Source organism: Haliotis asinina, chromosome 6, assembly GCF_037392515.1.
Source record: "Haliotis asinina isolate JCU_RB_2024 chromosome 6, JCU_Hal_asi_v2, whole genome shotgun sequence".
NCBI lineage: Eukaryota > Metazoa > Mollusca > Gastropoda > Lepetellida > Haliotidae > Haliotis > Haliotis asinina.
The window spans coordinates 67285076-67301352 of NC_090285.1; the positions used below are offsets into that span (position 1 = coordinate 67285076).

Consider the following 16277-nt stretch of genomic DNA (forward strand, 5'->3'; position numbering starts at 1 on the left):
CTGTTATTCTAGAGACACAGTATTAGAACTGCATTAGAACACTTAGCACCATGTATATCATTGTAAGTACACAGGTCATCTCGAACGACAATCACCCAGCACACTTCTGTGAAACGTAATGTCCAGTATTTTAGTCTGCATGACTTTTCCAGTATTTATAGCCACTTAGTCGGTTGTAATGAAAAATGTATTTCCCGTTCCTTTTTCAAATTTATATACATGTATAGTCACATATTCATGAACAAGTGCCAAATGTATTGACAGGAATGTCTCAAGATTCAAAGTCCCAATAAACTCATACCATGAACTTTTTTTGTCTTTTTGTGTCCGGCTGTTCTCTGTCATATAATAAAGCTATATTTTAACTGGAGATATGATCAAGCAGAGTGCGCTAGGTGCAGATTCACGGAATTCGATCGTTTGGTATGTACAGATTCGAATTCTGACAAGTGTCGTAAAATCTCTTTGACACTGAAAAGAAATGCCACAAATGGAAAACCTACGTATGTGGAGGAAATCCCTCTCAAGTCAGCCTAAATAGCTACTGTTTATAGATACGTGCGTCATTGGTATTACACTATAATATTACACATCGTGTCTGTGTGACATCAAGGTAGCTGTATTTCGGCATGCTAAATCACTACAGTGAACTTGGAAAATTGTCAATTCAGGCTTGACAATCAGAAGTTTCAATCCACGGTAATGGTGAAACATTTCATTGGATTAGATTTACACTCTCAAAGCAACAATAGATTCAGCACGCCTAACACACGAATTTAATCATCTCCTTTTTACGAGCTGTCTGAGCTGGTATTTTCAAGAGTAAAACTATTTCGTAAAAGTGACTGAGTGAGTGAATTAGTTGACTCCACACTCAGCAATATTCCAGCCATAAGGCGGCGGTCTGTAAATAATCGAGTCTGGACCAGACAATCCAGTGACCAACAACATGAGCGTCGATCGGCGCAATTGGGAACCGATGACATGTGTTAACCAAGTCAGCGAGCCTGACCACCCGATCCCGTTAGTCGCCCCTTACAACAAGCATCGTACAAGAAACCATGCAATGATGACGCGTGACATCACAGTGCATTCCATCAACTACTGTGTGTGGTTACGTCAACAGTGACGTATATATATTACACCAAAAGAATGCATAACACGCCGTTCGTCTTGTTTATTAGTATAAACCCGATAATTAATCGTTTGGGTAATAACATGCCAATTTCCTGATAACCTGCAAACTGTGTGCGACAATGTGAAGGATCGAGTCATTTCCTTAAAAATGTAGTGATTCGTATTCAGATAAATGTTATTGATGTATTAATAACGACAGGTTGTCTTCTGAATTTCATGCGAGAGCGGGAGTTTGAAAAGCTTATAAAAGTGCATCGGTCTCCAAATAAAATCAAGCAAATCAAACACGCCTTTGACTTACGATGTGCATATAAATTTATGGACATTCATTGGAATCCGAGGCCATATGATAGTTATGACACGTGCCAGAAAAATGTTCTCTGTCCCATATGATACCTTATGACGAAGCATCTGCATGAGGTGGGTCTCCTCGAGTGCCCTTATTCCAGAACGAGGCTGAGAAACTGTCATGGCTGACCGGGTTGTAAACAAAGTACAGTGAGAAGTCATTGAAAACTGCAAGGGCGGGCATCCGTAGACTGACTGTGGATATTGTAAATCAAGAGGCTGGCGGCTCCAATGAGGAAAGACGGGGACAGTCAGCCTCCAGGTAAGTACTGTCACTGGCCAGTTTGTTCAAGAAATGTATTTCTGTTATCCCCGATTCGTCATGCCAGCACCAAGTGATCGCTCTCATGTTGCAGTGTGCTCACGAGTGTCTACTTGTCCTGAGACAACTTTTCGACTCACTCATATATTCACAAAGGTGGATTATTCTGGCCCTTTTGAAAATTAGATTAACATTTGTAACTTGTAAACCGATTATAAATCAATCCGTTTGTTTTGAAGGAAATATTGTCAAAAATAAGTGAGAAATACTTTCCTTATTTAGTTAATTTGAGTCAGATGTAGTCATTATGGATCTTCTTTCACTGGTGATGTCAGAAATCGTATACAAAGTCACAAGATGCATCCCACCATCATTTATTCACCTCTTTATTTAGGAATATGGTTTAATACAAGTTACTGATCCAAGGATCAGTATTGATTGATGGCGAAGCAATGATTACAAAATCAATAGCATGTGTACAGTTAATTCTCATTTTATTCAAACCCTTCCTTTATATGTTAATATCCACATGCATTATCAGTATACATCAATTAAGTCATAAGAATGCCTCTCAGTACCAATCAATATCTGTGCACCCAGTACCTACAAATGTAAAGAATGGGCAAAGAAAACAATTTCACTGCATCCAGTGGAATGCAAAATATTATTGATTGTACCCACAACACAGCTATGACTTTGCTAGTGTTTGGTTGTTTTCTTTTCAGATGGTCTATCATTTCATCCATCAGTCCACATGACCAATTGTTCATTCCAGGCTCTAAAGAAATTATCTAAACATACAAGGTGTCTTAAAAAAATAATTGGGCGTTGCTGGGATCCCCATGTTTGTGATTCTAGGTTAAATCCTCCACCTTAACCCCCTGGATGCCACAGGGACATATATGTCCTTCCGCTGTGTCTTGATACCATCCACTATTATCTCAGACAAAGCTAAAGTGCTTGAAATGACATTTCAAATATCAAGTTTTCATGTAACCAGTAATAATAACTCCAAAATGTCACCAATGAACCGAGAATCGGTTGGGATGTTTTAAAAAATACACTCACACGAACACCGAAGTACATTATCGTCATATTGGATAGTGTGTAGAAATTCAGGTTTCGAGGTCAGTATTGAGATGCCTATTATATCATGTATACTTCATAGTCAGCTGCGACAAATGCATCATCGAATTCCCCGTACATCTTAGAATCAAATTACAAATGGTCTTTGTTGCCAGTACCAACTAGATAAAGCGAAACGAAAGGTACTGTGCATGAGAATGAATACTGTGCTCAAAAGACTGCACATGTTTGAACGTGAATAAAGAAAAATTCCGATTTTACGCAGCGTAGCTTTTTCAGAAATTTTCCGACATCTAGACGTCTCATTATTGCTTACATTGGCTCAATATGTTTAGAATATTCAGGGGATGAGTATTGTAATAGAGAAATAGCAAATTAAAAATAGATACAAGGCAATTATTTGACAATTCATAAGAAACTGTCAAAGTTTCTGTGCAGCCAATGCCATGACGAATGCAAGATCACGCAGAATGACATTAGTATGAAGCAGGACGTTCATGAGTTGTGTCACAGATGTAGCTTGTTTTATACCGATATATTCACTCACATTATCATCTACTGTGAATATCAAATAGGACAATTTGTATGGATAACAACTTCTTTATTGCGTGATAGCCTCTACACAAGTGTTAGAAGATAGCCATTACTACAACATGTACTTTCTGTGAAGTACAATATTCAATACCTTGGGACTAATATTGCAGTTTCATTTGTACTGGTTGATAAACAGTGATTTATTTCAACCTTGCAAGTAAATGTGATAATAATAACAAATATGATTTATACGTTTCATGATTCATTATCATTGTTTTCAATAATACAGCCAATCAAATTCAGTTAAAACATATTCTAAGGATATCTAACTCAAACAATATTTATACAAAAAAAAATTTAAAATGTACGAACCAGGTCATGGCTTAATTTGGACAAACCTTGCATCTATTTTTAAATTGTTCCATATTATAAAATGTGATCTCTGTGTGACCTTTCATTGTATACTGGAAGAGAAATACATGTACATGTAATTACATTATTATAAGAAGAAAAGTTTACATCCTAAATGAATATTCAATGAAAACCATTCATTTTACGTTTTGTCTAAATTGTGTTGAATTCTGACATAGAAGCTGAGACCTGTTTCACAGTCAGTGGAAATTATGTTTAAGATAAGGCTACTACTCTGTTAACAATGATGCAAAATTAGGCAAAACGCATCTGCAAAAAGAGGAGAACATGGGAATTGGGAAATTATAGAAATCATAGCAGAGAGCTATAAATTTTGTTAGTGCATGATAAAAGAACGGAGAACTTTACTGTTTTTATTTAACGCATACAAAAGTTTTGGACAACATTTAGCAGTGTGTATTTCTCAAACCGCTGATGTAGTCACAGTTATATTTATACCAATGGATAGGTCATTAAATATTCTACATTTCTGGGTAATTTTATAGCCATACACTGATCCAGGACCACGCGAACGCAATTCTTGCACAACCATTCACTTTTCAAGCCTTATGAAAATGTGCGCATGAAAAAAAAATCAGCATCCAGGGGGTTAAACAGAGAAGGTAGGACAAACTGTTATGATGATGTCATGAAGCAGGCCTTTCAACATTGACCCATAAACAAACCATCCGTAACTGAACCAGTACCCTGCCCATTGATGTCATAAAACAGTATCCATTTATAGCATCAGCACTTTTTAAAATAAAAGCTAAAATAAAAGAATTTCACCCAAATCGTACTTTCTGTGAATTAAGGTGCGTTCATCTGTAAATCACAAACACAATTTACCTGCCTGTCTGTATCATGAGTGCCAGGTAAGGGTGGCCTCATTTACACCATATCATTTTGAAGAATATTTTCTGACCTAGTACAATTTTACAGCATTGTCTTGCACAGTGCCACAAGGCATTATGAGAATGTTTAACTTACACCTTAATGTATATTGTTATTGCCAGTTATTTCCAGTATGCCTGCACCCAGATATTGCTGGAGTAGTGCCTTAAACCTTCATGAAACCATACTCTCACTCACACACGCTCGCTCGCTCACTCACTCACTCACTCACGACAGCTATAGCATATGTTCCTAACTGACTATGCTAATTGGATGCTACAGTGTTGACAAGGTGAAAGGTATAGGTTGATGATCAACTAGAAATATATTTTAAGGTTATCTAATAAATTACAACGGAAGAAATTATTCCATTTTTTATCTCCATTTGTAGTTTTAGTAATCCAGAGTAACTTTAATAATCGATAAACTCCACCTACTGCAAGTTTTGGTGATGGTGCTGTGATGTGTTAAAAGTTAAATTGTCCATGCCAGAAAACTGTGATACTTCATGGATTCAAACTTTTTTATTACATATTCCACATTTTGGTATAGATCCTTTTTTTGTTGTCAAGCAAGTGGCACACTTGCTCAATCATACCTTTATTATTATTCAACAGTTTCTGTAATGTCATTCACACAGACCAATTATTTGTTGTTTTGGAAATTTTTTAATCTTGACAATTTCATGTAGAACACAACTGTTCAGGAACTCTGTACATACAGTATGCTGAGAAAGAACCAAGAATGTCAGTGTTTACCAGCTCAGATGACTGGAGATATCAACCATTACTACCATGGCAGTGTTCACACAAATTACCGACAGAAACATCAACAGCATGGTGACATTCCAATCAAACAAACTGCTGTAATTATATATGCAGTGCTACGAGGTACTGCACTGCAATCAGTCTCGAGGGATCTCGCCTGGCAGTCTTCTCTGTAGTGTGACCATAAACATGTCAGTCAGACTCCTCAAGGTGATCCCAGCCACCATTAGCATAGATTATGAATGTGGAACTACCACAGGTGTCCTAGCGACTCAATACACACATGTCAGCGTGGACCAGTACATTGACAGTGAACTTTCATTCAGCAGTCTTGCCTGACAACAGTATAAGGATCTATATGGAAATGTCACCATAAGGCTGTATAAAAAATTAAATGTTTCTCAGACACATTTTTTTTCAAAAGTGATGAGGACGGTAGGACTTTTTTTTGGTAAGTTTTGATAGAAAATAACTGATGCGGGAGAAACACATTTTTATTTTTTTCTCTCAGAGATACAGCTTGGGAGGTTAAGCATGTGTTAATGAATAATAGATTCAGTCACACACGTCCATACAGACGTTCATTTTTATAGTGGACAAATGGATTATCGGGACGTGGCCAAGTCAAAATAATTTTTTATAAATTGTGATAAAAAATTGTTACACGCAGAAATGAAACTGGCGCACCGATGGCCGAGAAACATTTCTCTTTTGTTATTTAGCCTAACTCTACACAAAGAAGTCCATAAATGGGGTCAAGTAAAGAAGTGCCTATGAAACAATTCAACTTAATATTATCTAGCTTGTGTGTCAGTGCCAGGGACACAGGCATTATCAGTGTACACTCGACTAGAGTATTTCAGAGGAATTTGTTGCTCTTATTTGGAATATACAGTATTTGCTTGTATTAACGTGTGTGTGTGTGATGTACGCAGAGTTTGTGTCCACAGTGGAACAAGGCTAGTGTGACAGCTAGGTATTGTTTGCGCTGACGAGTGTACTGTAGGGTCTCTGGTGAACTCAGGGTTATGAGTGATCAGTGAAGCTCTTATATTTCATGGATTATGCTGCTCATTTGTTCACAGCCTAATGATTTTGAATTGACCAAATGTATCAAGCTAGTATCTTATCTTTGGCAAGCTGACATGTGCAACTTTGTATTTATGCTGTAATGTTTTTATGCCATAAGCATATTCTCAATTTGCAAGTTGTTTTTTTTTCTTAATTTGCATGACACTAGAGAGAAAGTGTATTGTTGGACTTGTACTATTCTGTCAATGGTTTGATAAGTACCAGTTTCATTTCAGTTGACTTTTTTGTGGAGAGGTCAGAAAATCACCTGCATTTCATCCAAGTGGCATATCTAGTCTTATCTCTGTGTGTTTATGAGTTCTGCTTTAATACTTCATGTTACTATTTCATCAGTGATTTAAGCATTCCTATTTGCCTGCATTTACCATTGTTGCCCTTGGATACAAGTATTGACCTATTAAAAATTGAAAAAGGGGAGTAGAATTACTGCAGGCAAACACTTGAGCCTTGATGATGGAATTGACTGATGTGTCGTGTTGAGCTTATGGAGTGAATGTCTGCCGAGGTGAAGATGGTAGTGCTATGTTCATGCAGGGGAGGAACTGTGCAGTGACACTTAGTCCAGTGTTGGTCAGTGCACAGTCACAAACAGTCTGTAGGAAACACTCATGCAGTCAGGTAAATGGCCACACCCGCAAGGCAGGTTGTAATTGATTAGGATTCTGATAAAGGTTTGTTGCCATGGTTACTGGAATCATTTTTCTCTTAAAATAACATGACCATTTGTGAACAGCATGTTCTGTTATTTCTGAGGTTTATGGCAGATTATCCAGGACGACAGACCAAATTTAGTGGAAGTTCTTTTTCTTATAAATATGAAACACTACCAAACATGACATTTGTATCTGAACACAGAAATCAGGCTAACACACGTGAGAAGTGAGATCAGTTTGTGTCTGTTTCTTGTTATATTTGGGGAATGGTAATATATTATGTTTTTCTTTAAATATCATTTTATTTTCAGTCATTTTTGTGTTACCATTATTACTGATATTTACTGTATTTCATGGTAGACCTGGAACTAAAAGTGCAGCAGTTTTGCAAACTGACAGCAACAAAATCTTTTTATTTATGTAACTGCTTGAGAAAGTTTCTGGATCTATTTCTTGGTAGTGTCACACTGAAAAAGCATTAGAAGGTTCTTGTTATTACCATGACAGAGGTTCATTATTTAAGGGATTAAATATGGAGGGGAAGGCTTCATTGAGGGTGTCCATTGCATCATGGTTTATCATAGGTCTAGCAGTATTACTGTTTGACATTTGGAAACATGCATATGCACATGCATGCACTCATGCACACACACACACACATTCATTCCTGCATATTTCTGTAGGAGTTCAAATCTTCTCCCATAACTCCAAGCAACATGTATGTACTTGTGTGGTAGACTAGTCATGCAATCACATTTGACATTTATGATTAGGTCTACCCCATTGTCTGTGTAGAGTTTGTGACATCATCATCTCTGCCACCAGGTGGAGCCAAGAAGTTCCTGTACACGGGTCCAAAATCAAAGGAACATGCAGAAGAGGATCAGATGAGCTTCTCTCCCCGGAAATCTTCTAGCTCCTCACGTAAGAGAGTAGATTGTTGTCAAACTGTATTTGAAACAAGTATGTATATCTACATCCTGAAACCTACATCATGGCAGCACATGTCCTCATATTTTGTGGATTGTGGGGTAACCTAGTAGTTAATGTGCCAGCTCAACATGCAGAACACCTGAGTTTGATTCCCAACCTGGGTTCAATCTATGAATTCATTTCTGGTGTCCACTGCCATGATACTTTGTCCTAGGCCAATTGCTAGAAAAGTCTGGGATCTCTCAGCAGCAGTAAACATGTTATCATGGAAGCATGGGTTGCTGTCTCAGAAGGCCTATTCTAAGCTGGGACCTTCACGGGTTGTTGATATGGAACTAACCATAGGATGTATTAGGTCACTGAAACAAACTGGGTTCAGTCTACTGTTGAACAGTGTTCACATGTTCATAGACCAACTCCAGGAGTATTGATCACATTGTCTAATGGACAGTGACAAGCTCTGGTGTTAACATGGTCAAGATATGCAGTTTGGATGATATTACCTGATTTTGATGCTATCTCTATAGTTAGCCTAGGAGTATACAGCAAGAATAATGCTAAAAGCAGTGTAAAACCAAACTCACTTCTCATATTTCATTAACTAGGGCTCATGGCTAGCCCTGTAGCCTTAGTTACCAGTTTGCTGTGTAGAGGTACGTCCCTTGGTATCACCAGAAGCCTGTAATTGTGGCTTAGAATCCCCGTCGCCTAGTGAAAATTCTAGGTGTGTCAAAACCATACCTGTGCATGTGGGTTTAACCACGGGCAAACTGTAGCGCAAAGAGTAGCGCAACATAGAGAAAACAACCAGTCTTCTTACATGCAAGAGAGGCAAGCAAAGGTTGGCAACATACTTCTTCACTTCGGTTCGAAAAATATTTTCATGTCAAAATAAAATATCGCCACCATAAAAGGTATACACCCATTTCTTCACTGGGTTGTGCTCTCACATTTCCATCCCCATATTGAACAATTATTCATGTGAAACATTTTTTATTCAACATTGTATTCAACATTCAACTCATGGTATATCAGACTGTTCTTCGCCTCCATTCCCCCTTCCAGCTTCTGGTTCAGGGGAGTGAAGGAACAGGAGAGTATTATTCCATAGAGAATATTTACAGTTACCTCCCTTGCTTCATTAGCCCATTAAGCCAGAAGTGTTTTTATATAGAATAAATGTTACAAAAATTCCAACAATAGCAACGACAGTTAAGACAAATAAACTCTAACAGGTTCATGATAAAATTGGGCAACGTGGTATTTCTTTTTAGTTTCTGTTTATTCTTGTTTCATCACTCCATTCAACCGGAAGCTGGCAGGAAGCAGTAATGGAGGCGAAGAACAATCTGAATACCACGAGTGGCCCTTAAAATGTTAAATTAAACATATTTCACTTGAGTAATTATTAAACATGGGGTAGGAAATCTGACAGCACAACCAAGGGAGGAAATGAACGTGTACCTTTGATGGTGGCAATATTTTATTTTGAAATGAAAAATATTTTTCGATTGAAAGCGACAGAAGTACGTTGCCAACCTTTGCTTGCTTCGCTTGTCTATAAGAAGACTTGTCATATTCTCTATGCTGCGCAACCCCATTTGCGCTACAGTTTGCCGGTGGTTTAACCAAAGTAATAAACATGTGTGACCTGCATCACTTGGGGCTCTTCTCCTACATTAAACAAACACCTGCTTGATTGGCATTTTAGAAGTTGAGGAAGAATAATGACAAATATTATTACAATAAAAGAAGTTGTATATCAATAAATATTGTCATCATTCTTCGTTGCACAGACATGCCATGATATAACTGGAATACCGTCTAATACTGTCTAACTCACTCACTCACTCACTCACTCACTCACTCACTGATACAACTTCAAGTATTGTCACAGATCTGAAAACCCATGCTGTGGCTGATGAAGCAAGATCTGTAGTTCACGGAGAACTATGACTGATATGGCGTGTAGAAACATAATCACTGACTCAACACAGTATGTCACTGGAATTACATTCCATGATATATCGTTTGAAGCAGTAAATCTCTGTAGCTCACCTTCTTGGTATTTGTAACATTTCCCTCTGAAGCACCATGACAGAAGGTACTGCTCTTGTCCCCAGCTTTGGCTTTGGACCTGGATGAGGTGTGGAGTATCAAGAGGAATGTCGGCATCGGCACCGCCCAGCAGGACAAGCTCAACCTGAACGCCAACAAGAGTTTCTACTCTAGACATGGGGGCATGAAAGGTAAACAACAGTAGCTGACTTGTTGGGCCTTCTAGTCAATTTCACTATTTGTGTGTAGGGATCAGCAAGCAGTATTTGTCATTTATCACAGCACTTTGATCTTTGATCTTCCTCAAAAATAAAGCTGTGTTACCATGACGATGAGATTTTGTTGAACTGATATTTAAGTGAACATGCACAGAAAGTGTCCTTCTTATGTGTGTATCTTCTGTTCCAGACCCGACTGCAACGTCACCCATGGCTGGAGCTTTGCCAGGTAAGGATCAACATGTGGAGCAGATATGGTGACCTCTGCAAAACATAACATCTCTTAAGTTACATTAAGGAATGTCTTTATACTGTCCTTTTGTCTGTATATGGACTGCACAGCTTGTTACCCACTATGCTGGATTGATGAGAGCATGCAAAGTAGCAATATACACTGTTGTTACACCTCAGATTCATTGCGGTTTCTCTTCCTAGTTGCTGTTTATCAGTGTCTGTAGGAAGATAGTGTTATTATAACGGGATATATGTGACAACTCATTGTAAGGCATTGCCTAGGCCACTTATATCATCCATATTGTCCTGTTCGGGTATTTATGTGTCAGTTGTTTGTGCTTTTTCTATCCCACTATCTGAAAAAGGCACACATTAGAGTCTGTTCTGTTATATAAACAGGTTTATCATTGGAATGGCCAGCATGTTTTCTGCAGAGGATAAGCAGATCAAATTTAGACATAATGAAATGTTGGCTGTCCAAAGCAGGGATGTTTCATTCCAGTGTTTCACAATCTGTGCCATTTCCTGCCATTCTAATCTATGTTTGCCATAGAAATGATATAAAACCCTACAGAAAGTGCCCCGTCTGCCCCGTCTCCCCAGCATCCTCTGTCATGTATTGTCCAGACACAGGCACAACTGGAGTGCTAACATCACAGACATAGTTCCTACAATGAGCTACTGCCTTACTCAGTGTAGACATATGGCATCAATTATTGATTCCATCCTTTTGCTGAACTCTCAGGAGAATCATGTAATCAAACCTACTGATCCTTGAGGCCACAACACCTGTTCTTCTCATTATTCTCCACTGTTGTACTTCAAATATGCATCATGCATCTACTTCACACTTGTGCAAGATAGGCAGTTGGAATGAATTACTGATGATGGTGATACACTCCTTCTGTTCTTAACAGTTGTGTTTGGACTCTCAGCGACTCCACCACTGACTGGCCTGGAAAAGCTGTAGTGTCCTCAAGTATTGATAGAAAAACTTCTCCTAGTATTTTCATGTTGTAATATGACTAATTCCTTTAAACTACATATTTTGATACAAGGTTTTTGTATGAAACAAGTTGAGAAACCTACCTCTTGCCAGGCCTATGTAGCAGCCCAGAATAACCCCATCAGATTATTCCTTGGGAAAACTATAGGCTAGCCCAGTTAATACCCCGGGATATATTCTGGACCCATCCAGCCCAGACTATAACTGTGTCTGTGGGCGTATACTCTTACTGTTACTCCAGGTTATAGGTGAAGTATGATGCATGTTACATGTGTATGATTTGGTGCATGCTATTATACAACACTTTTATGTGATAGATGCCTCGTCTGCCTCTTCAAACATTGGTTCAACAATATTTTACACCATTAATCTGTAGGGCTTGCTGTTGATATAGATCAGAGGGATTGATAACCATTAACTAACTATTGATTGATTATCAATTTATATCCAAGAAATAACTTTGAGAAAAAGTGCAAAAGAAGTCCAAAACAAATGAATACCGGTATATTTCATATCAGAGTGGTGACATGTTTATGCATGAATTACAGCGTTCTGAACAGAATATAAAAACCGCCCATGAATAAAATCTTAACTTTGTACAGTAAATGTATACCATAATCTATCACAAAAGTTAATGTACAATATTATCAGTGACACTTGTTTCATAGGGATAATCATTAATCATTTTTTGGTTTCATAGCGATAATCATTAATCATTTTTTCTGTTGATGATATTTCTGACAATGAATCTGTTAAAGCCAGCATTGCTAACCATGTGCTATTTTTTGATTGACAGACAGCATGTGGACACCAGGGCGTAGGGGGTACAGCTATTCATCAGGAACCAATGTCAAGGACACTCAGGGTCAGAGTTCACAAGGGCAGACAAATAAATGGGCTCATGATGAACATGATTTCTAACAAGTGCTAATATATTGAGTATATGACCAATGACCATGGATGGTTTGTTTATGTTGCCTTGCTTGTGTACAGGGGGTTCAGTGCTGCCAGGTTCAGCTTTTATGAGTGCTTCTTCTGCTTTCTTCTTGGACAGCTGTGAACAGTTATGTAGCCAGAGTTACTGCAGCTGGTGTTTGAGGAAGGTTGAGGAGGATTGCGTATTTCTCAGACTCACGAACTGCAAGATCAGGTATCCACATCTGTGGTAGTTGAGCTCTGTTAATGTGAAGATATTTCTGAAAAAATGTGTTTATTGCCGCACACTGTACAAAGACATTGACACAAAAGTCTACACAATGGTGAAATCAAAACAGCTATGCATCTTGAATGCATCTTAATCTGTTTCCACACACCATGAACATGTTAAGGAATGAACCCGTCCATGTTTAAACAATTTATCTCTGTTCTGCTGTATCTCATAAACTGAATACAACACAGTGGAATCAACTAAGAGAGATCATTACAAAATTACTCATGGACTAGTGTTCAGTGTAAGGGAGATAACTCATGATCATCCTGTATAGATATCACTGCATATATTATGCTTGCATTATAATGATTGTCTTGTCAATTATATTTCCAATCACACTTTTACATGTATCTTAAACAAGCTGAAGTCTGTGATATCTACATATGATAACTCACTCGTTCATTTTGTTTCATTTATATTTGTTACAAGTGTGCATCCTAGATGCAGTTGTTTTGAAGTTCACTTATTTCTTAAAACAAACATGATGTAAGTGAGCAGATATTTGATTTAAATAAAATTACAACAGTTGTGAAGTACCTTCTAGGTGTACCATATTGTGACTGTAAAACAAACTCTCAAACAGATCTCAGCGTGGCCTCCATTCCTAAATATCCCTAAAGATCTTCGATAACTACCAGCTGTCAGAATCGTATGTCTTATGTCCAACTTTGGTGGAAGAAAAGGGGATTACTACTTTAGTGCTTCATTTGGAGAGATAAGGGTGGTGGGGTAGCCTAGTGGTTAAAGCTTTCACTCATCACACCAGAGACCCAGGTTCAATTCCCCACATGGGTACAATGTGAAGCCCATTTCTGGTGTCCCCCGCCATGATGTTGCTGGAATATTAATAAAAGTGGCATAAACTAAACTCACTCACTCACTGAAATAAGTAACATACAAGGGAGAGAAATGTCAGACTCAAGGTCAGGAAAGGGGTGAAACATGAATGATATATTGCCTTGATCTGAAATGCCAGACAACAGAGCTGCTAGCATTAATTTGTGAATTGGTTTACAGATGCACTAGCACACTATTGACATGAAGCTTACATGTTCACTTCAATATGTATAATAGCTTAAACTGCACAGGAAGCAAAGATTCAATAGGTAGCAACATACATTTTGTAAGAAAAGAAAATGTATTGTATTCTGATGAATGTTTCACATGTACTTGTCTCCTTAGCTGCTGACCATGACCTTGTCAGTAAAACAAGAACTTGCGTGGCTAGTACATGGTAACAGAAGACATGGTAGAACACTACTGTCACAGGACTACCTGCACTTGTTACGTGGCACATCTTGCCTTTAATGTTTAACATGATTGCATTGTTGGTTTTCTTTTGAGGCTGACGTATGCAGAGCAGATTTGTTTGTTTTACGTATTTTATAAGGACTTTATTCACATGTTGTAGCCCTGTGTAATGTTTATCTGTTTGTTGGTGTGTTTTTATCATTGTTTTGATTGTTTTATTATTAATAATCAATAAGGTTTATGCAATGAGAAGTTCGGCAATGCCATGAACGCTGAAATTGAATACTTACGGGGAGTATTTAAGGGACTGCTGTAGAAAATACTTGGTGGTTATGAGGTACAGTTAATCATAATTTGTTTTCTCCCTGAACATGTACCAATACAGAAATGTACCCTTTCCAACACTGTCCACCAGCAATATCTAGCATAATAGGTGGCCCTTGTGAGTGATATATGGAGATGGTGCTTGACCTCAAAGATCCTGGACTTCACATGACATCTTTTTGGAAGATTTATTCAGATGATAACGAAATGCTTCTATCAAGCATGTAGTTTATTATGATGAAACATTTTCTATTTCCTGAAGCCAAAACATTTGTGTTTGTTTTATGCTGGTATGTGGTATATAGTGTTCAAAGTGTTGGATGGTGTGTGTTATGTTACCACCCTTCTGATAAGCATTGATTACTGATAATGCTGTTTGTTGTTAAATGGATTGTTAACAAAATCTGGGGCCAAAACATTCAGTGTAAGTGGTCCTCTTCTTTTCAATTCCATGAAAATGATGTTTCTGTTTATGAATGAAAAACAAAGTTTTTTAATATGTCAAGTGTTATCATCAAAATCTTAAATCCGAAAATCAACAAATGTACCTGTAATTCCATCGTCAGCTGATCAGTGTTTTAAGTTTTGTGGAAGCAGTTATATCAATCATGGGTAATCAGTCAAGGTTTCATTCTTCAATCAGATGTTTCCACTCCACTTGTTTCCACCTCACTCCAAAGCCTCTTAGTGTCAGGCCACAAAGCATTTATTTTTTAAAATATCTTTTCTGTCATTTAAGTGTCAGTTGGTTTTGTAGACCACCTAACCTAAAATAAAAGGTGTTATTAATTAATGCTCTATGTTGTATTGAGAAATCAGCTGGTGCTTGTGTTTCATATTGTTAATTGCATGTATAACTGCAGTGGGTGGAAGATAATACAATCTCAGTGAAGTCAGACCTCTCTGATCGGTCACTGAGTGAAGTTCTCATAATGCTCTACTGTCTTATTGTGGGGCATGTCGTGTTTGTGAGTGTCAAATTAACTACATCCAAAGTGATTACAATGGAGAGTATTTTATAGTGTTTCCTCAGGTCAATATTTCCGAATCATATTGATTTTTTAAGTTGAAATCTTATTGGTACATATCAGGCAAAATATGCAATTGTTTTTAGATTGATTTACGTCTGACATTTGTTGGAATAAGGAAAAGAGGGAAAATATTGGTTTTCAGTGGGGAGTTTTATTGAAATATAACATTTATTAACCTTAATGTTAATAGTTAAGTTTGCAATGGCAGTTTGTTGTGTAGGGTTCCAGTAAATGTACCCATGTCATAAGGAGTGTCAGGAAATATACACAGGAGCTAAGGTAATTTGCACCAGTCATGATAGTTCAGATGTTCCTGGATAAAACAATGTTTAACACACACATTGACCTTATTCTGAGGCTAACTTTCAACTTTTGGTTCAGTTTGCCAGCAATAAAGTAGATAGTGCCATTTGTAATGCGTACTCCTTTACTTCTGCAATACATGTAGTTTTTTCGGTGCCCCTTGTTCACCTGTAATTACTGTATAACAGGAACACTGATGCCTTGCAATTGCTGTTTCTTGTCTAAAACTCACCCGGTTAGATATGTGTTTTGGGATTTAATATCCAGAATGAATAGAGCAGGCAGGTGTATCTGCGGATCCTTTCATTGTAAGGTTAACACATTAACACATCATTGTAAATATTCCTTGATCACTGAGGGCTGTTTGTATTTTGTAGACTTTTATGAAAATGCATAACTGAGAATAATCCTTTATACTGAATGTCTTAATGTTTCAATTTAATAAACTTCAAAAGTATCTGTGTTGCATATTTCTTGAAAACATTTGGATACTGGCCATAGTGTCTGTTCTTCAAGTTTTGAAGT

General features: G+C 37.6%; 1 protein-coding gene across 1 annotated transcript; it reads left to right on the top strand.

Moving 5' to 3' along the window:
* Positions 1 to 1584: 1584 nt before the first annotated feature.
* On the top strand, positions 1585 to 16211 carry LOC137287551 (uncharacterized protein C11orf97 homolog). Its single transcript, XM_067819903.1, has 5 exons — positions 1585 to 1747; positions 8010 to 8108; positions 10241 to 10366; positions 10584 to 10622; positions 12430 to 16211. The coding sequence occupies exons 1-5, from the start codon at positions 1717 to 1719 to the stop codon at positions 12552 to 12554; spliced, it is 420 nt and encodes a 139-aa protein (XP_067676004.1). The 5' UTR covers positions 1585 to 1716; the 3' UTR covers positions 12555 to 16211.
* Positions 16212 to 16277: the final 66 nt, after the last annotated feature.

What these genes read in the sequence shown, in the direction of transcription:
- LOC137287551 (XM_067819903.1), top strand. Translation starts at nt 1,717, where the DNA reads ATGAGGAAAGACGGGGACAGTCAGCCTCCAG. An exon ending in GAAATCTTCTAGCTCCTCAC is followed by an intron (nt 8,109 to 10,240) that starts GTAAGAGAGTAG and finishes TCTTGTCCCCAG; the next exon opens with CTTTGGCTTTGGACCTGGAT. An exon ending in CATGGCTGGAGCTTTGCCAG is followed by an intron (nt 10,623 to 12,429) that starts GTAAGGATCAAC and finishes TTTGATTGACAG; the next exon opens with ACAGCATGTGGACACCAGGG.